At 42.3% G+C, this 21,254-nt stretch overlaps 1 protein-coding gene across 1 annotated transcript; it reads left to right on the top strand.

Moving 5' to 3' along the window:
- Window positions 1–1,128: 1,128 nt before the first annotated feature.
- On the top strand, window positions 1,129–15,990 carry LOC133575034 (uncharacterized). Its single transcript, XM_061927510.1, has 2 exons — window positions 1,129–2,200; window positions 15,631–15,990. The coding sequence occupies exon 1, from the start codon at window positions 1,344–1,346 to the stop codon at window positions 2,052–2,054; it is 711 nt and encodes a 236-aa protein (XP_061783494.1). The 5' UTR covers window positions 1,129–1,343; the 3' UTR covers window positions 2,055–2,200; window positions 15,631–15,990.
- Window positions 15,991–21,254: the final 5,264 nt, after the last annotated feature.

Raw genomic sequence — 21,254 nt, 5'->3', positions numbered from 1 at the left:
AACTGCAAAAAGCAAAATGGTTCGTTCCACCTGGACAGCTGCAAAGCTAACTTAAAACACTTAACTCAACAACACGTCAGTACGTGTGACATTGTCAGTCGACGTTTCCTTACAATGGTGTTAAGTGGAATTTGTTTAGTTTTCTCTTCGTTTGGGACTTTTTTTTTGTAAAGTTTAGAAAGTTCCTGAGGCATCTTTGATGAAAAACATTGATCTTTTTTTGGGACAGTGCCTCTGCCATCTTCCGAATCTCACTGGCATATATGGCTACTGGGATGATTAAGAAGTTGTATAGAACAATTTTAATTTTTGATGTGAAGTATCTTGATGTCCAGATCTTCTTCAGTCTTCAAAAGACAGCTCTATCTTTGCCCAAGCTTCTTGAAATGTCAATTCCTGTGTGTCCTTATTGGAAAAAATGCTCGCCAGGTAGTTAAAGCTCTGTACATTTTCTGCAGTTTCGTTATTTTCTTCCTTTACTGACGTGACCTTTGTTTTTTCAGTGCTCATCCTGAGGCCTGCCTTAGCTGCTGTGTCTGACAGGCTGTTTGTCATCTCCTTTGGAGCAGGGGTCGCCAACCCGTTGATCGCGATCGACCAGTCGATCTTTGGGACCCTTCCGGTCTATCGCAGAAATATTAGGAAAAAAATTAGGTATTAATATGACAACAGTGATACCCGGAGAGTCTGAGTGAATAACAGATCGGCCATCAGGCATGCATTTTAACCCCAGAACACGCCCGCGCGCCTAACTCCTCTCATTTCAGCCTCACATTCACCCGCTCTTGACACCGTGGCCACGCCCCCTGAGCAAGGCCCAACATTTCACCCGCTCGTTTCGTAAACGGGCGTTGATTGATGGACACAAACATAATCGAGCTGCAACAATGCATTAAGGCTGACTTCTGCAACGTATCGGACATTTTCTAGCATCCTCCTGCATGCAAGGGCTTGCATTTTGGGGACGCATAATTAGAAAGGCACCCACACTTTCTGTGTAGTAATCTACCGGCTTCCTTTCTTCAGCAATGCGGTGCTCTGCTGGAAGTTCTGCCACATCTTCCACAAACTGTAAGGTATGGTCATGGCGTCACTTCCGGTTTGGAGTTCGCGCGCGTCTGGCTGTTTTCGAAGTGGGGCTGTCGAGTTTGGCAATCGCCTTGTGCAAATCCAGTACATCTTTTTGTACTTTTTTGTACTTTTTGTGCTTTTTTGGCTTCGCTGTGTCACTGTGCCTTGACACTTTGTAGCTTGTGTCGATCGGTGCTGCGAGCTAGCACACCAGAGCCGGCTAGCATTACCAGCCTGAGATACGGAGGTGGATTTTTTTCTTCTGTTGCTGGATGCGTCGGCAGTTTGACCATCGTGATGCCTGCACCGAGGAAAAGCCCGACATCGGAGGAACTCGAAGAGATGAAGGTCACACTCCACTCCGCGATGTGACTGCGGTGAGGGAGCAACAGGAGCAGCTTTTGGGCCTGCTGGAGGAGGTGAAACAACTATGCCTCCAGAACGTGGAAAAAGACCGGCGCATTGTGGACCTGGAGCAGCGAGTGGACGAGCTGGAGCAATACTCCCGCATGAATGATGTGGTCATCACCGGGATCAAAATCAAGCCACGCAACTACGCGCGTGCGGTGACCGCGAGCAGCGGGGAGCCCAGCGTGCAGGAGACACAGTCGGTGGAGCAGCAGGTGGCTTCCTATCTCCAGAGCAGGGGAATAGAGATGGACTTGGAGCATATCGAGGCGTGTCACCCACTGCCCATGAGGAACCAGAGACCACCCGCTGTCATCATGAGATTCACAAACAGAAAGAAGAAAATTGCACTATTACAGCAAGGACGCAAACTCAAAGGTACAGATGTTTTCATAAATGAACACTTGACCAAGAAAAATGCTGACATCGCAAGGGTCGCACGACAACTTAAAAGGCAAAGCAAGATTCAACAAACCTGGGTAACGAACTGTAAGATCTTCATCAAATTAAATGGGACGCCGGAGGAAGCAAAAGTCTTGGTGATAAGGAAAATAGAAGATCTTGAGAAGTATTGACATTGACGCAGTACTTGGTATCAATGTAGCTTGTGACTTTTACATCATCTCAATGCTACCCACACCAAGAACACAGACCACACCAAGTATTGATATGGACATGTTACAGAAGATCCTCCAACATCAACAAAAAGAACTGGACATGTGTAAGTATCAAGAGCACGCCACAACAGAGACTGATATGGACATAGACCCTGATAATTTTTTTTTCTCTGCGATTGTTAAAAACTGTAATTATTTTACCCGTGAACAATATGAAAACAGTGTTAAATCAGAAAATAGTCTATCTATAATACATTTCAATAGTCGAAGCATGTACACTAACTTTGAGGCTATCAAGAATTACTTGAAAGAATTTAGTCATCCATTTACCATTATTGCAATTACTGAAACCTGGTTCAACAATGATAAAGGTATTGATTTTAGTCTAAATGACTATGAATTAAGATACATAAACAGAATAAATAAAATAGGAGGAGGGGTCGCATTGTACATTCATAAATCTGTTACATTTAAAGTTTTAACAAACATAACCATAGCAGTCGATAGATTATTTGAATGTTTAACAGTGGAAATCCTAAATGACAAAAAGACAAATATCTTCATGAGTTGTGTATATCGGGCACCTGGTTCAAGCATAGAAACTTTCAATGAGTGGATGGGTAAACTATTTTCCTCTGTGAACCAAAAAAACATATTTATCTGTGGTGATTTTAACATTGATTTGTTAAACTCAACCAAGCAAAAACATGTTGATGACTTCATTGACACAATGTACAGCTTGTCTCTATATCCAACCATAACCAAACCAAGCAGAATAACAACACATAGTGCCACAATCGTTGACAACATTTTTACTAACATTATGGGAAATCAAGTCACCAGTGGCCTATTTATATGTGATATCACTGACCATTTACCTGTTTTTACTTTAAATGACTGTCATCTCAAGAAAACCAAAGACACTATGGCAAAAATCTCTAACGAATAATAACTGAGGAAACAATCTGTGCCCTAAACAATAGTTTAGCAGTTCAGGATTGGACTTCAGTATACAGAAAACCTAATGTGGACAGTACTTATTGTAATTTTTTAGACATCTTTACTTCCCTGCATATTAAACATTGCGCCGTAAAAGAATATTTTATAAAAGGAAAAAATAAAAATAGCCCTTGGATCACCAAAGGGATAATTAATGCCTGTAAAAAGAAAAACAATCTCTACAAACTTTTCATCAAAATAAAAACAAAAGAAGTCGAACAACGATACAATAAGTACAAAAATAAATTAACTGATATTATAAGAACAAGCAAACGGTTATATTATCAAAAAAAACTATATGAAAACAAAAATAATATAAAAGGATCTTGGAATGTTTTGAATAGTCTAATCAAACAAGGATATTCAAAGTTGACATATCCAGATTACTTTATTGATGAAAACGGTGAAGATTATTATATGAGTAATATGGTAAACAAGTTCAATATTTTTTTTTGTAAATGTTGGTCCTAAATTGGCTGTTGATATCCCAGACAATGGAGTTACAAAATCAACTATTGAACAGAATTCTTCGTCATTCTTTCTCTCAGCTACAAATGAGCAGGAAGTGACAAACATTGTGCGGAAGTGTAAAAGTAAGTGCTCCACTGACTGCCATGATATCAACATGATATTGGTTCAAAAAGTTATCCTGAATATTGTAAAACCCTTAACTTATATATGTAACCTATCATTCCAGACTGGCTGCTTTCCAAGTCAAATGAAAATCGCTAAGGTAACTCCGCTCTTCAAAAGTGACAGCAAACACGCTTTCACCAATTACAGACCAATCTCTCTTTTGCCTCAGTTCGCAAAAATCTTAGAGAAACTATTTAACTCTCGACTTGAATCTTTTCTTGAGAAACATCATATAATCAATGACGGTCAGTATGGCTTTAGGTCCAAACGAACAACTTCAATGGCAATAACTGAAGCTATTGAGGACATTACTAATGCACTGGAGCATTACAGATATGCAGTTGGTATTTTTATTGATCTAAAGAAAGCCTTTGATACCATTAATCATTCAATTCTACTAGATAAAATGGGAAGATATGGAATTAGGGGGCTGGCTGGTGACTGGTTAAAAAGTTATTTAACAGGGAGGGTACAGTTTGTTAAAATGGGTCAATTTTTATCTGATACTCTTGGCATTGCTTGTGGTGTCCCCCAAGGGTCCGTGTTGGGGCCAAAACTGTTTAATGTATATACTAATGATATGTTTAATACATCCAAAATACTGAAATGTATACTATTTGCAGACGACACAAATTTATTCTACAATAATGATGACTATAATGAGCTCATAAATACAGTAAACACAGAACTAAACATAGTAAAAAAATGGATGGACACAAATAAATTATCTTTGAATATAAATAAAACTAAGATAGTGATGTTTGGAAATTGCAACATAACGTCTGAACAGAAAATAAGTATTGATGGTACCCAAATTGAAATCGTAAATGAGAATACATTTTTGGGAGTAATAATTGATAGTAAACTATCATGTAAACCTCATGTCAGACACATTAAAACAAAAATCTCCAAACGCCTCTCAATTATAAACAAAGCAAAACTATACCTCAATGAAAATGCACTCCGTACTCTATACTGCACCTTGGTACTCCCATACCTTACATACTGTGTTGAAGTATGGGGGAATACTTACCAAAACACAATTCATCCTCCAATTCATCTTATTACAGAAAAAAGCAGTGCGGATCATTCACAACGTTGGTTATTTAGAACATACTCATAATCTGTTTATGCAATCAAAGTTGCTCAAATTTGATGACCTTGTTAAATATAATACATTAATAATCTTATATAAAGCTTTTAAAAAATTATTGCCACCTAATTTACAACATTTTTTTATAAGACGAGTGCAGGCTCAAAACTTGAGAGGCTTTGGATATTTCTTATTGCCGAGAGCTCAAACAACTCGTAAACGTTTTTGTGTGTCTGTATACGGAGTAAAACTATGGAACAAACTGGACTTACATCACAAGCAATGTCAAACTATTAATCAATTTAAACTATTATACAAACATGGGGTCTGGTTCAAATATAGAGATGAGGGTCTTTAATTTGACCTGCTGCTATACTCTGTCTCAAAGTGTTAACATGTGCTCAATGTTTCCTTACCATTATTGCTATGTTGTCTATTACCATTATTGCTATGTTGTCTATTACCATTGTTGGTATTTTGTCAATTACCATTGTTGGTATATTCATTATTCCTACATTGTTGATACAAATTATTGTTACAGTGTAATAATTATTGTTACCTGTGGTAATGCCACTATGATACAACATCTGTATTATAATCCTTGAACAAAGTAAGAGTGAAACTCATGTGAATAATCACTGAATGGAGAACTGGGGGTGGGATTAAATAAGTTATCTTCTTCCCACTCCCTTTCAGGCACAACTGGACAATATGCACTATATTCATTTGTATTATTATGTTTTGTCAACTTGTACTCCCAAAAAGGAGATACCAGCAACTGTAAAAACCTGGAGGGGAATTACACTATTATTCTTCCCAGGCAAGGTGTTTTGTACAGTACTTTTTAACAGACTCAAAGATACTCTGCATACAAGACTTCGACAGGAACAAGATGGTTTCCACACCGAACACATTCTAACTCTCAGGAACATAATGTCATCAACAGTGTTGGGTTAGTTACTGAAAACCAGTAACTAGTTACAGTTACTAGTTACTTTATTTCAAAAGTAACTCAGTTACTAACTCAGTTACTTACACCAAAAAGTAATGCGTTACTGTGAAAAGTAACTATTTAGTTACTTCTTTTTTTTTAATGCTCTCATTAATGCCCTTTTAGCCTTCATTTCAGTACTGTTATTGCACTAGAGAATAATACAATCTGTTGATCAACTTGACATGCATTTGCATCACTGAACTCTGCTAAGCAATGTGGTCTACATACAACACACAAAGACAAAGATATGTTTCAAAGGGCCAGTTTATTTCAGGCCAAAAAAAATTTACAAAACTATTTGAAATAGCTGCAACATAACATACATAAGTAACAAACAGCATAATGACAACATAGCTGTAAAGCTGGCTTCACCCAAGGAAGGCACACATGACATACACAAAGCCTAACCAGGCTTTTTTTTTTCTCAAGGAATTGTGAAATAAAATCATGTATTCAGGAGATCAACACTGTAGTGAAGCCCAGAACACTCTACACATTTCCCCAGTTTTAGTTTAGAGATAAGGAAAGATTGGCCTGGCCCACTAGCATCCCTCTTTATGTTTGTGAACTTTATAGTCTATACATTTAGAGTGATGTGATAATCAAACACTCTAGAAGTCTAGAATGAAAGAGTATATAAGAGAATTGATAGAGTGTGTACCTTCAATGATGAGCAGAGGCAGAGGCAGAGGCAGAGTTTGGAGTGTTTTCTTTAGCTCGCTTTCCATGTTTATGTGCTCACTGTCCAGGTACTTGGAACATGTTTTCGGTGCCATTTGTTGTTTGACGCCGGTATCATGCTAATTAGCTGCCTGAAAACGTGTGACTCCACTGTAGAAATAGCCTGCATGTCTTCTAGCACATACGCTGCAATGGCTCTATCAATGTTGTCCTGGCTAGCAGTCCCTCCGTTAAAATCCTTAGGTGGAGGTGAAGTGGCATCGGAGTCTGTGTCTCTCTTTACTAGCTTCGTCGAAGCATGTTGCTTATGTGGCGTGGCGAAGTAGGGAGAGTGGCCGTGCCAGTAATCTGAGGGTTACTGGTTCAATCACCACCTTCTACCATCCCAGTCACGTCCGTTGTGTCCTTTAGCAAGACACTTCACCCTTGCTCCTGATGGCTGCTGGTTAGCGCCTTGCATGGCACCTCCCTCCATCAGTGTGTGAATGTGTGTGTGAATGGGTGAATGTGGAAATAGTGTCAAAGCGCTTTGAGTTCCTTAAAAAGGTAGAAAAGCTATACAAGTATAACCCATTTACCATTTATTTAGCTGTTTCAGCAGATTTGAATTGCTGTTTTGGGCAGTATTCCCGGGCGCGGTCACTGCTGCTGCTCACTGCTGCTGCTCACTGCTCCCCTCACCTCCCAGGGGGTGATCAAGGGTGATGGGTCAAATGCAGAGAATAATTTCACCACACCTAGTGTGTGTGTGACAATCATTGGCACTTTAACTTTAAGTAGATAGGATCTTTGATCCAAGACACAACTTACATTTAACTAAAATGTTATTTTCTTTGTGCTCGACAAAAGAAAAGTAGTGACAATGTCTCCATGTAACTCGACTTCTGGCTTCGCCATGATGTCTTGTTAGTTGTTATGAGAGTAGCGTATGTGTGTGTGCGTGTGGCCCTTTAAGAAATGACAGCATGTGAGGTGAGTGACGTCAGTGAGTGAGTGTGCGAGAGAGGTGAGGGAGCGCAACAGTTAGTGTGTGCAGGTGCTCTAGCTTGGTGGATGGCTGCGTGTAAGACACCAATAAAGTCGCAAAGTTGCAACAAACCGCCGGCCTCATCATTCACCATCGAGTCCGGAGCTGTAAAGACCCACTGCCGGGTAAAGTGAAAGTTGTTAGCCCCGAAATACATAGGCCCTGGACAGGCCCGGCCCTAACCAATCTGGCGCCCTAGGCAAGATTTTAGGCTTTACTTTGCATTTTAATTAACGTGGGATTATTTTTTGTATTTAGAAATAATAGTACCAACTTTCTTTTTTTTTTTCTCCAACATTTGTGGCACTGGCGTGGCGCCCCCTGATGGACGGCGCCCTTAGCATTTGCCTATACGGCCTATGCCACGGGCCGGCCCTGGCCCTGGAGGAACGTCTCCCCTGCGCTCCGCTCCTCGGTCGAGGAAAGCACGCCTTTTCTTTTCCTTGTGAGACAGAAGGACGACACTTCTTCTGTTTCTAGCCGATACTACATTAAAAAATAACGTAAAATAACGCAGTAACGCATCATGTAGTAACGGTAACTCAGTTACTGAATATAAAAAATAACACGTTAGATTACTAGTTACCGCCGAAACTAACGGCGTTACAGTAACGCGTTACTTTGTAACGCGTTAGTCCCAACACTGGTCATCAAAGTTCACGTAGAGAGCATTCACACACAGCAACAACATTTTGGAACAAGGATGAAGTGATATAAGAAAACGTAAACATAATTATCTATTTGTGGCAGCATAGGAGAAAGTTATGTTCAGGTTTCACTTTCGCATCTCATTGAACATAACTGTGGTGTGTTCAAATACCTTTAATTACAGTTAGAAACAGGCCTCAGTAGTTTTTAAAGATAAGGGTAGACTTAATTAGATGCACTAATAATAACATAATCATCATAATAATTAGGAGTGTGGGAAAAAATCTATTCGAATTCAAATCGCGATTCTCACGTTGTGCGATTCAGAATCGATTCTCATTTTTAAAAAATCGATTTTTTTAAATTTTATTTATTTATTTTTTAAATTATTTTATTTATTTTTATTTTTTTAAATTTATCCATCCAACAAAACAATACACAGCAATACCATAACAATGCAATACAATTCCAAAACCAAACCCGACCCAGCAACACTCAGAACTGCAATAAACAGAGCAATTGAGAGGAGACAAGAACAAACCAAAAGTAGTGAAACAAAAATGAATATTATCAACAACAGTATCAATATTAGTTACAATTTCAACATAGCAGTGATTAAAAATCCCTCATTGACATTATCATTAGACATTTATAAAATAAATAATAAATGAACGATAGTGTCACAGTGGATTACACTTGCATCGCATCTCACTTTATTTACACATTACACTTCACCGGTGCCACTCACACCGGTGAATTGAATGATGAATGATAGGTGGTGGTCGGAGGGGCCATTGGCGCAAATTGCAGCCACGCTTCCGTCAGTCTACCCCAGGGCAGCTGTGGCTATGAAAGTAGCTTACCACCACCAGGTGTGAATGAATGATGGGTTCTACATGTAAAGCGACTTTGGGTACTTAGAAAAGCGCTATATAAATCCCAGGTATTATTATTATCTCATAAGCTTGACAACACACTGTGTCCAATATTTTCACAAAGATAAAATAAGTCATATTTTTGGTTCATTTAATAGTTCAAACAAATTTACATTATTGCAATCAGTTGATAAAACATTGTCCTTTACAATTATAAAAGCTTTTTACAAAAATCTACTACTCTGCTTGCATGTCAGCAGACTTGGGTAGATCCTGCTGAAATCCTATGTATTGAATGATTAGAGAATCGTTTTGAATCGGGAAAAACAATTGTTTTTGAATCGAGAATCGTGTTGAATTGAAAAAAAAAAATCGATTTTGAATCGAATCGTGACCCCAAGAATCGATATTGAAGATTCACAGCCTTAATAATAATGATGTATTATTATGATCAACGAATAATAATCTTACGTCTATCCGCTAGTGTCTACTTTACACTCTGAAGTAAAGGAAAACTTGGCATATTTATACCATATTTCAGTGAATAATGACAGGTTATATGATTATCTAAATTCATATCGTGGCCACTTTTTGAAAAATGTGTTGTCTTTATTTGTAAACAACAAAAATCAAAACCAAATTATTTAGGGTGGTTTAACTACGTTTGTATATGTGACCCGATTTATAAAAATGTCCCATCCATCCATCCATCTTCTTCCGCTTATCCGAGGTCGGGTCGCGGGGGCAGCAGCCTAAGCAGAGAAACCCAGACTTCCCTCTCCCCAGCCACTTCGTCCAGCTCTTCCTGTGGAACCCCGAGGCGTTCCCAGGCCAGCCGGGAGACATAGTCTTCCCAACGTGTCCTGGGTCTTCCCCGCGGCCTCCTACCGGTCGGACGTGCCCTAAACACCTCCCTAGGGAGGCGTTCGGGTGGCATCCTGACCAGATGCCCGAACCACCTCATCTGGCTCCTCTCGATGTGGAGGAGCAGCGGCTTTACTTTGAGCTCCCCCCGGATGGCAGAGCTTCTCATCCTATCTCTAAGGGAGAGCCCCGCCACCCGGCGGAGGAAACTCATTTCGGCCGCTTGTACCCGTGATCTTGTCCTTTCGGTCATAACCCAAAGCTCATGACCATAGGTGAGGATGTATAAAAATGTAAAAAACCTAATTGGGGCAGCACGGTGGTACAAGGGGTTAATGCATGTGCCTCACAATATGAAGGTCCTGGGTTCGATCCCTGGGCTCAGGGTCTTTCTGTGTGGAGTTTGCATGTTCTCCCCGTGACTGTGTGGGCTCCCTCCGGGTACTCCGGCTTCCTCCCACCTCCAAAGACATGCACCTGGGGATAGGTTGATTGGCAACACTCAAATTGGCCCTAGTGTGTGAATGTGAGTTTGAATGTTGTCTATCTGTGTTGGCCCTGTGATGAGGTGGTGACTTGTCCAGGGTGTACCCCGCCTTGCGCCCGAATGCAGCTGAGATAGGCTCCGCGACCCCGAAAGGGACAAGCGGCAGAAAATGCATGGATGGATGGAAAACCTAATTGGGGTTTTTGACAGTCATTTGTAATTAGTATATGCTGTGTGTTCAAATGTTTCAGCATATTACTCGAATGTTCTCCTTTTGATGAAATAGCAGCCTTGCAATTATCACAAGTAGCGTTGTTGCAATGTTTTCTTCTAAATAGACTTGGGAGCGTTTCTGCCACCATGGGCGCCATGTTGCTGTCTGATGTCACTACGCATGATGCGTAATGACATCATTCCCACAAAAATCATCAAGAGAATTGTTTGAAAATAATGGCAAGCAATTCCAAGGAATTGATACACTTATTCAGAACCGGTTTTTGATTCCCATTCCTAATTGAAACACAGTGTTAGTGTTTGAACTATGTGTTATGTTACAGTGCAAAAAATATTAAATACACTTGTTAAATAAAACCTTTGCCTAGTTTTTAACAAATACTTGGGCCTACTATGCTACTTTATTTTGATGTTGGTCATTTTGGTGGTACTTAGAGAGCCACATTTTTTTCTGAGGTAGTGCTTGGTGAAAGAAGTTTGAGAACCACTGATATAGAGCAGTGAATAGGGAAATACAAGCGTGAGAAATGTCAAGTGTGGGGTGAGAATGGGTTAAATTGCGTGTCTGTCACTCACAAAGCATGAGGCTTGGCAGCTCTGCACAAGTGCAAAGTTACAGTGTTTATGTCAAAAGTGGAGAGGAGCACTCCTCTGCTCAATTTCAGTTCTGCTTTTTTGTCATAACGCACAAAGACACAAAATGTATTAATGTTTTCACACTGATCCATCCATCCATTTTACACCGCTTATCCTGTTCAGAGTTAGGCTGGGGCCGACCTATCCCAGCAGACTTTGGTACATACTGGACTGGTGGCCAGTCAACAACAACCATTCAGACACTTGTAGCTAATCAAAGTCTCCCATTAGCCTGAACGTATGTGTTAAGTCTGTGGAAGGATACAAAGAAAAAAAACACAATTTGGAATTAAGACCGCATGACACTAAGACAGATGTGTTAACCACGACATCATCGTGCTCCTTTTTTCTTTTTTTAATGTTTTTAGACCGTAAACTAGCACGGCAAACAATGTCATTCAAATCATCAAATGAACTCTGAGACACCTCCTGATAAGAAACCGCTCATTTCTCTCCTCGGTACTTCAGACTAAAAGATGAAACGTCTTTTGAACATGATGACCCTTTTTTTCTTCTTCTTTCTTTCTTCCCTTCAGCCGGTGCAATCAGAGGCTAAGGGAACCTGCATGAAAGTGCGGCCGACCACATCTATTATTCAGAGTTGCATGTGTGAGCAGCTGTTTCCAGCCTCATTAGACCGAGATCACACCAAGACACATGATACAATGGTCCATAACTGATCTCTCTTTTGCACACTTTCTAAAGCACATCAAGGCAATTTGCAGTCGCTCCGAGCCATACAACAAGAAAGATGGCATGATTAAAGTATTTCTGATGGTGCTGGAAAGCAAACATCTCGAGAAGACGCTTTCCAAACGCTGTCCCAGTCGACGCAAATGAGGCGTGGAGATTTGTGGCATATCGAAGAAGGCTTCCTTCACCCCCAGCTGGCGAGTCCCGCAATACCCTGCCCTGTCGCTCAGGCTGATTTAGTTTCTAATTAAAGGATTGCTACAGCTGGGGCCAGGCCACACAAATCAAATCAGTTGTCTTTTCAACTGCAAGGTTATACATTTTTAAAATGATATTGGATCAATGATTTCAAATGATTTCGATACCAACAAACACAAAAATGCGTGGATACTAAATACTTTTTCCTCGGCAAGTTGCGACTATTCTCGGCACGCGGGCACTGACTCTGTATATTCATTTCTTCGTGGAAGCCTGTCACAAATTCGGATTTGGCGCTTCTGGTTTGCCCTCGCTCATAAACAAATTATAATGGAAGTGTAACATAACTGTAGGTATGGCGTAACTCCGCTTCATAACACACCTCATACGCGCCTGGTTTGCCAGAGAATAAGACCTAGCAGAAATGATCTGTGATGCACTCTAGGTACTAGTGTCGTCCTGATACCAATATTTTGGTACCAGTACCGGTACCAAAATTATTTTGATGCTTTTCTGTACTTTTCAGTCCTTTTCTAAATAAAGGGGACCACAAAAAAATTGCATTATTGGCTTTATTTTAACAAAAAATCTTAGGGTACATTAAACATATGTTTTTTTATTGCAAGTTTGTCCTTAAATAAAATAGTGAATATACTAGACAACAGTCCGCTCCCTGTATGCTCAGTGCCAGAGCTTGGTCCGCATTGCCGGCAGTAAGTCGGACATGTTTCCAGTGAGGTTTGGACTCCGCCAAGGCTGCCCTTTGTCACCGATTCTGTTCATAACTTTTATGGACAGAATTTCTAGGCGCAGTCAAGGCGTTGAGGGGATCTGGTTTGGTGGCTGCAGGATTAGGTCTCTGCTTTTTGCAGATGATGTGGTCCTGATGGCTTCATCTGGCCAGGATCTTCAGCTCTCACTGGATCGGTTCGCAGCCAAGTGTGAAACGACTGGGATGAGAATCAGCACCTCCAAGTCCGAGTCCATGGTTCTCGCCCGGAAAAGGGTGGAGTGCCATCTCCGGGTTGGGGAGGAGATCTTGCCCCAAGTGGAGGAGTTCAAGTACCTCAGAGTCTTGTTCACGAGTGAGGGAAGAGTGGATCGTGAGATCAACAGGCGGATCGGTGCGGCGTCTTCAGTAATGCGGACGCTGTATCAATCCGTTGTGGTGAAGAGGGAGCTGAGCCGGAAGGCAAAGCTCTCAATTTACCGGTCGATCTACGTTCCCATCCTCACCTATGGTCATGAGCTTTGGGTTATGAACGAAAGGACAATATCACGGGTACAAGCGGCCGAAATGAGTTACCTCCGCCGGGTGGCGGGGCTCTCCCTTAGAGATAGGGTGAGAAGCTCTGCCATCCGGGGGGAGCTCAAAGTAAAGCCGCTGCAGATGAGGTGGTTCGGGCATCTGGTCAGGATGCCACCCTAGGGAGGTGTTTAGGGCACGTCCGACCGGTAGGAGGCCGCGGGGAAGACCCAGGACACGTTGGGAAGACTATGTCTCCCGGCTGGCCTGGGAACGCCTCGGGGTCCCACAGGAAGAGCTGGACGAAGTGACTGGGGAGAGGGAAGTCTGGGCTTCCCTGCGTAGGTTGCTGCCCCCGCGACCCGACCTTGGATACTCGGATAAGCGGAAGAAGATGGATGGATGGATACTAGACAACTTGTTTTTTATTAGTAAGTAAGCAAACAAAGGCTCCTAATTTAGCTGCTGACGTATGCAGTTCTATTATTTTGTCAAAATTATTAAAGGGGAACATTATCACAATTTCAGAAGGGTTAAAACCATTAAAAATCAGTTCCCAGTGGCTTATTTTATATATTTTTCGAAGTTTTTTTCAAAATTTTACCCATCACGCAATATCCCTAAAAAAAGCTTCATATTGCCTGATTTTAACCATCATCATATACACCCGTCCATTTTCCTGTGACGTCACACAGTGATGCCAATACAAACAAACAGCAAGGTATAGCGACATTAGCTCGGATTCAGACTCGGATTTCAGCGGCTTTACACTGTCTGATAAGATAATTACTAACAACTATGAACTAGGTTTACAGCATATGAAATACATTTGGCAACAACATGCACTTTGAGAGTGCAGACAGCCCATTTCAGGCGCGCTAAGAACATATATTTTTCCACGATTTCAGCACTCAGGTTAACCATACCTAAATAGACACAAAATACTGCATTACACAAGACTACCCGAATGTACTCGAATGATTGAAAAAAATAAATGTTTTTAAGCTAAATTATTGGTAAACACAGTTTATGTATAATAATTTACGTAAAACCGCGAGTAATGAATAAAGTTTTCATCAATTAATATATTCTGTAGACATACCCTCTTCCGCTCTCTTTTCCTGAAAGCTGATCTGTCCAGTTTTGGAGTTGATGTCAGCAGGCCAGGGAAGCTACGGTCGATATTCTTCTCTTGATCATCTTCGGTGGCATAAGGGACGGTGTGAGCCAAGACATCCAGGGGGTTTAGCTCGCTCGTCTGCGGGAACAAACTGCCGCCATTGCTTGCCGTGCTACCAAGGTCCGTTGTCCCTGAATGGCTCACACACTCCGGCAGATTCAATGGGGGTCTGGCGGCAGATTTCTTTGACTTTATCGTTGGAAATGCATCTGCTTTGAGTGTCGCAGGATATCCACACATTCTTGCCATCTCTGTCGTAACATAGCTTTCGTCGGTAAAGTCTGCGGAACAAACGACTGACCATTTGTCAGCTTTCCCCACAGCCTCGTATTTTGAACAAATTTCGTCCAATTTCTTGCCACTTTCGCATCTTTGGTGCAACTTGAATCCGTCCCTGTTCGTGTTGTTACACCCTCCGACAACACACCGACGAAAGTGAGAAAATGTCGGATTGCTTCCCATTGTGACGTCATCGCTCCGAGAGCGAATAATAGAAAGGCGTTTAATTCGCCAAAATTCACCCATTTAGAGGTTGGAAATCGGTTAAAAAAATATATGGTCTTTTTTCTGCAACATCAAGGTATATATTGACGCTTACATAGGTCTGGTGATAATGTTCCCCTTTAAGGACAAGTGGAAGACAATGAATTATTAATCTACTTGTTAATTTACTGTTAATATCTGCTTATTTTCTCTTTTAACATGTTCTATCTACACTTCTGTTAAAATGTAATAATGTCACAGCTCGGGCGCGTGTCAGTGCGCATTCATCTGTGTGCTGCGCGCGCAGCTCTGAGAACGCGCAATGCATGTCGGACCGGCGTCAGCAAGCAGTTGCAATCAATCGCCGGCAATCTACGCACCTGGCGCTAATGAGAGGTCCTGCCTTCAAGAGCCTGCTCAATCTGCTATCCGTGGCCAGAACGTAACCTTCTGTTGATGTCCCGTAACCGATTGTTGGCTCTATGCAACTTAGCTCTTTGCTCTCCGTGTTTTCTTCCCCGTGTTTGATTTGTCTCCTGTCATCTCCCTTGTGCCCGCAGTGTTTTCCTTCCGTTGCCTGGGATTCGAGCTGTGCGTCTCGCTTTCTTGCCCCCCCCGGATCTTGACTGACTCCCCCCCGCCCCCTCCATCCTCGACCCCCGCTTTGGACACGGACTTCTTGTCGCTCTCCAGCCCCACTGACCTCCCGCTCGGATCACGACCTCTTTCTGCCTAGCCCCTTTTTGGAATTGTCTGCTGTCTCTCTCTACACTACACGGTAAACCTCAACAGCTAATCATTCATACACATAGTCTTACACCATACACCCTTTTGGGTTTTGTCACACTCCATTCCTTTGTTGTTTAATTGAATATATTGTTCATTATTTATTATAATTATATTATGGGCAGCACGATGGAAGAGGGGTTAGTGCTTCTGCTTCACAATACAAAGGTCCTGGGTTCAATCCTGCGCTCGGGATCTTTCTGTGTGGAGTTTGCATGTTCTCCCCGTGACTGCGTGGGTTCCTTCCGGGTACTCCGGCTTCCTCCCACCTCTAAAGACATGCACCAGGGGATAGGTTGATTGGTAACACTAAAATTGGCCCTGGTGTGTGAATGTGAGTGTGCATCTGTGATGAGGTGGCGACTTGTCCAGGGTGTACCCCGCCTACCGCCCGAATGCAGCTGAGATAGGATCCAGCGACCCCCCGCGACCCCAAAGGGGACAAGTGGCAGAAAATGGATGGATGGATTTATATGTTATATTGTTTATATATATATAATAAATACATATAGCAATATTGCCCTCTTGTGGTTCTGTGCCGTCACAACTCCCTCCTACATACATAACAGTACGTTCTGGCCAAATTAATTATAGGACCTGACGGCAGAGTTTTTCCTTAGCCCCGCTCCGCAGTGACTTTAGTCCCGTACCCAGTGACTTTTTTTTGCCCCACTCACTATGTCTTTTTGTTTTCCCTCCCCCCTGGAGAATTTTTCTAGCCCACCTCACCAATATCATGGACTGTTTACCGGTGCGGTAGGGTTAGAGGAATTTACCCACCGCCTGGACTGAAGAACAGTCGCTGAGGGTGGGAGGGGGTCCCATCCTCAGTGACTGTTCTTCAGTCGACAGGAAGCGTCTGGCATCTGATTTCAGGGGGGGGGGGGGGGGGGGGTTGTACTGGTGGCTGTGCTGGTATGGTAGCACAGCTGCACCCAGCCAGGCTACCCCCTGCCAGATCAATACCACCTGTCTTTCGTTTTTCCCAGCCGCAGCCCTCAGCCAGCCCACCACCACCCGCTGCTAGGCTGGTTCCCATGCCAGCACCCGCTCCTAGGCTGGTTCCCATGCCAGCACCCGCTCCTAGACTGGTTTCCATGCCAGTATCAGCTCCCGCTTCTAGACTGGTGCCCATACCAGTACCAGCTCCAAGACTGGCCCCCATACCAGCACCTGCACCCTGGCTGGTTCCCGAGTCAGCACCACGGCCAGCGCCCGCTTCAGCACCATGGCCGGCCCATGGTTCAGCACCTTGGCCAGCTCTTCACCCTGCTGCCAGCAACTGTCTGGGGTGGGACACTCCAGGACAACCCCATACCATCCACCGGGAAACCCTGACGAGAGATTCAATCGGACGTTGCTTCAGATGTTGAGAACACTGCAAGAGGAGAAAAAGAACAACTGGAAGGATCATTTACCACAGGTGGTGCACGCATACAACTGCACTAGACACGAGGCCACAGGTTTCTCACCCCACTATCTCATGTTTGGGCTCTACCGCCGTCCCCCTGTTGATCTGCTCTTTGGTCTGTCCTCTGAAGAGGAGGGTGAAACACCCCAAGGGTACGCGGACAAAAGGGCATTGCATCTGGGAACAGTCAGCAGTCCAGTGCACGAGGCAAGAGACGATATGACCTTCATGTGAAGGTGGTGGCAAAGTCTGTACTCTACATAGGAATCTCCTCCACCTTGTAAATGACTTACCTGTGAGTGTGGCTGAACAGTCAAAGAACCAAGCACCGACCAAAGAGAGACAATGGAATATGAGTCAGGTTGAAAGGAATGCAGAGAGAGAGACGTTCCAAAGCAGTGCTTCATCTGCCTTGATGAAGATGGCCCAAGACCACAGTACTGAGTATCAAGGCCAGTCGAGTCACAAAGGCCAAATGTAACAACCACCCACGTGCCTCAAAGAAACCCTGTTACTTCTCCATCCTTACATGAACAAGCAAGGCTGACCGCACAAGCAGGAGAGCACAGGCAGCATCCTAGCTTCACAGTAAAGGAACCTGAACTGTGGAGCAAGAACAATCCAGTGAACACAAATACGGACAGAATGCTGAAAATGAACATGACTAAGCCAGGTATGACACTAACCATGACAGTCCTCAGTGTGATTCAGTCAGGAGACCAGTGCGAGACAGGAGACCACCTAGGACACTGACTTACGAGTCTCTTGGTCAGCCATCCTACCAGTCAATTGGGTCAGTCAACAGTATTGGACTTTGTGGGCCTCAAACATTGCCAGCATGGGGAATACAGTCAGGCCCAACACCACATTACCCACGCTATCCCACGCTATACCCAACACTGCCATACACTGTCATGATGCCATATATTGTCCCTTCATTTGGACACTAACATACAAGTTTTGATTTGAAAAAAAGTGTATTGAAAAGAGTATTTTGTTTTGGAATGCCGGGAGTCATTTTCTTTGTCGGGGAACGTGTGACCCACCCATAATGTGTCACATTTTTCTGTTGGTTTATTTATTTTATTTTGTGGTTTTAATTCGTTTTTGGAGCTGTCATTCCACATTCATCAGTATTCACCTTGGTCAGTAGGGGGCAGTAGAGCGTTTCTTCCTAATAGAATGCTATTACCTGCAGACCGGAAGCTTCTTGTCATTCTGATGAGCGCGACCAGTCTGTAAACAACTGAGATTTTTCCTCCTGTTCAGGTTAGTACAGGTTAGTTTTGGTACATCAACTCACTGAATGATATCCATGTGATCATTATAACTTTAAGTACATGTTCTGATGGTGGAGCTTAACTCTAAAAGTGTTTGCAAGATGTAGTTAGTGTTTGTGCAGAGCACAATAGTCTGGCTGCAGTAATTAATACAAAATGGCGACGTGAGTGCGCAATGTGTATATAGGAACTTCTGATTCTAATTCAGACTCCGAAATTACAGCTCCCGTTTTCTTATTGATTTTATAATGTATTTTTGCATAATGTGTGTGTTCTGAAAGAGGTTTTACCTGCTATTGTATTGTGTTTGGACATGGTTATATAAGTTAAGCTCTCAGGAATGGTCAATTAACATTTCGAGTACAGTAACTTAAAGCTGCTATTATAAGAAGAAGAATATGAAGAAATGTAAAGTGCTTAAATGAATGTTGCTAAAAAAAAGCACTAAGTTAAAGGTGAATATTCCTGAGAAAGACAAGACAGTGAAAAAAGGTCTAATTGGGTACTATATTGTATGTTTTGGAGTGATGATGTCGATATGTGGAAATATATGGGAAAGGCATACAGTATTGTTATGGTAATTATAACTCCAGTGATAAAGTAACGGTTTAATGATAGTCTATTGAGTGTTTTGATGAAAATAGAGTTGAAGATAAAGTAAAAGACATTGACATGATAATACAAAGTGACAAAAGATATGGGAAATGAAGTCAATTGTGGATTTATAATTTCTGTTAATAAATTTTGATGAGAGCGACCAGTCTGTAAACAACCGAAACATTCTGTGTGGTTTTTCCTCCTGTTTAACAGGACATTATTATCTGACTGCTTGTCCAGGTTACCTGGGACCTATAACAAGTAGAACTTGTGTCACAACGTGGACTGTGGTGGGTTTGTTTTCCCGAGATGCAAGAGAAGTTGGAGCGGACATGGTGTGAAGGTAAGGACATGATTTATTCTATTACTCAAAAAGCAACAAAAAGCGCACACAAGGCAGAGATACAACTTGACTAATGAAAACAAAAACTAGAACTTGGGCAAAAACTATGGACATGAAACAAAACACTTACTGTGACATGACATGAAGAGAGCAAATCATGGCATGAAGTGCGCAGAAGTATCATGGGTGTCAAGGGTAACAGCGGTAATGTCGCCCGGCTGACTTCCTGGCAACTATCGGCTTAAATAACAAAGACATGATTGACAACAGGTGCGTGAGTGAAAATGTGAACCAGGTGAAACTAATGGTTGCTATGGTGACAAAACAATGGAGTGAAAACAGGACCCAAAAGAGTCCAAAAACCAAACAGGACATGACAAACAAAACATGATCACAGACATGACAACTTGAATGCATCATAATACTATTCAATGCAGCCTCTCAATGGGCGCATACTAGAGCACTGTCAGACAGTGATATGTGTGTATCGCACAGTCACACCGTTGCTTTTTTTTGTTTGTTAATGAACTAGTCACTTGTCCAGAGTGTAGCACGGCCAGATGACAGCTAACGTAGGCTCCAGAGTCCAGCGTGCGCCCCATCAAAGATAATGTTACATACATTAAATGAATGAACAAGTAGGCTAATTGTTTGAGCTGCCCCCTCAGCAGTTTTACTCTCCCACCAAAATGTTTTTATTGTCCTGGGCCCCTGCGCTGGTGGTCCTACTCTTGGCCTCCTTTCTAACTCGTTCTGGTGCTCGAACTTGTGCTATTTGGGGGGCATCCTAACCCTGCTGGAGTTCGATTGCGCTCACTTAATTCCGATGAGAAAGAACCATGGGAAGAACGAACGCGATGTGGACCAAACCATTTTTAAAGGAGGGGCCTAAGGGTTTTTTGAAATTATTTAAATTAGAATACTTTATGACTTTTGGCTTTGTTTTAATTTGGATTTATTCGTATGAATATATATTAGTTTAGAGTATGCATAATCATTTTGTCATAGAGGCCACTGGGTCTGTGTGTGGACTCTTAGAATTGTAATAACCTTTCCCCCTACATGACGGCCCTGCCTAAGGCACAGGTCATGACATGGCGTTGACTTCCTAAAGTCCATCGTTCACAAGATTTAGAAGTGGCATTAATAGGAAACCAGGGATAAGTTAAAAACACATATAATGAAAAGTCTGAAAGTTGCAAGTGTAGGATCAGTCCACTGATATGCTTGCGTGAGTATTTCGATTTTTTTGTGTAAATTTTTTACTGTTGGTGCACATTTGGGGGCCTTGTTTCTGCCCCGCTGCACGAGAGCCAAGTCCTTTAACGAGATTAATTTAGAGAAGTGACTGAAGATGGAAAGATGGAAATGGCAGTAAAAGAGGGAGGTAGGGAGCATGAAGGAAAGTGACACAATAATAAGAGCGAATGAGTGCATTTAGCCACACCAAAGTTTTATCCCAGAGCTTGTTTGAAAGTTGGTGCAAGCTAAGGCAATTTTCATGCAGCTGAAGAAGACCGTGATAATCCAATTAAATGAAAATGAAAATGGAAAAGGATACCCCTCTCAATTTCAGAGTATAAACCTCTCTTAAGATATAATTAGCACTGAGCTGGTATAATAACTTCCAGCAAAAAAGTAAATATCCTATTAGATCATGATTTTTTTTCATATCATATATTTCGTTTTTGCCATGGTTCAGACGGTAGAGCAGTCTTCCCGGGTTCCTAGAACCATCCTACTCACTGTCGTTGTGCCCTTGGGCAA

This window comes from Nerophis lumbriciformis, linkage group LG32 (genome assembly GCF_033978685.3).
Source record: "Nerophis lumbriciformis linkage group LG32, RoL_Nlum_v2.1, whole genome shotgun sequence".
NCBI lineage: Eukaryota > Metazoa > Chordata > Actinopteri > Syngnathiformes > Syngnathidae > Nerophis > Nerophis lumbriciformis.
The sequence above is the reverse complement of the archived record's forward strand: the minus strand, read 5'-3'. Positions and strand labels throughout refer to the sequence as shown.

Bases quoted from the DNA above. Each gene is read 5' to 3' on its own strand.
- LOC133575034 (XM_061927510.1), top strand. From the start codon at position 1,344: ATGCGTCGGCAGTTTGACCATCGTGATGCCTGCACCGAGGAAAAGCCC.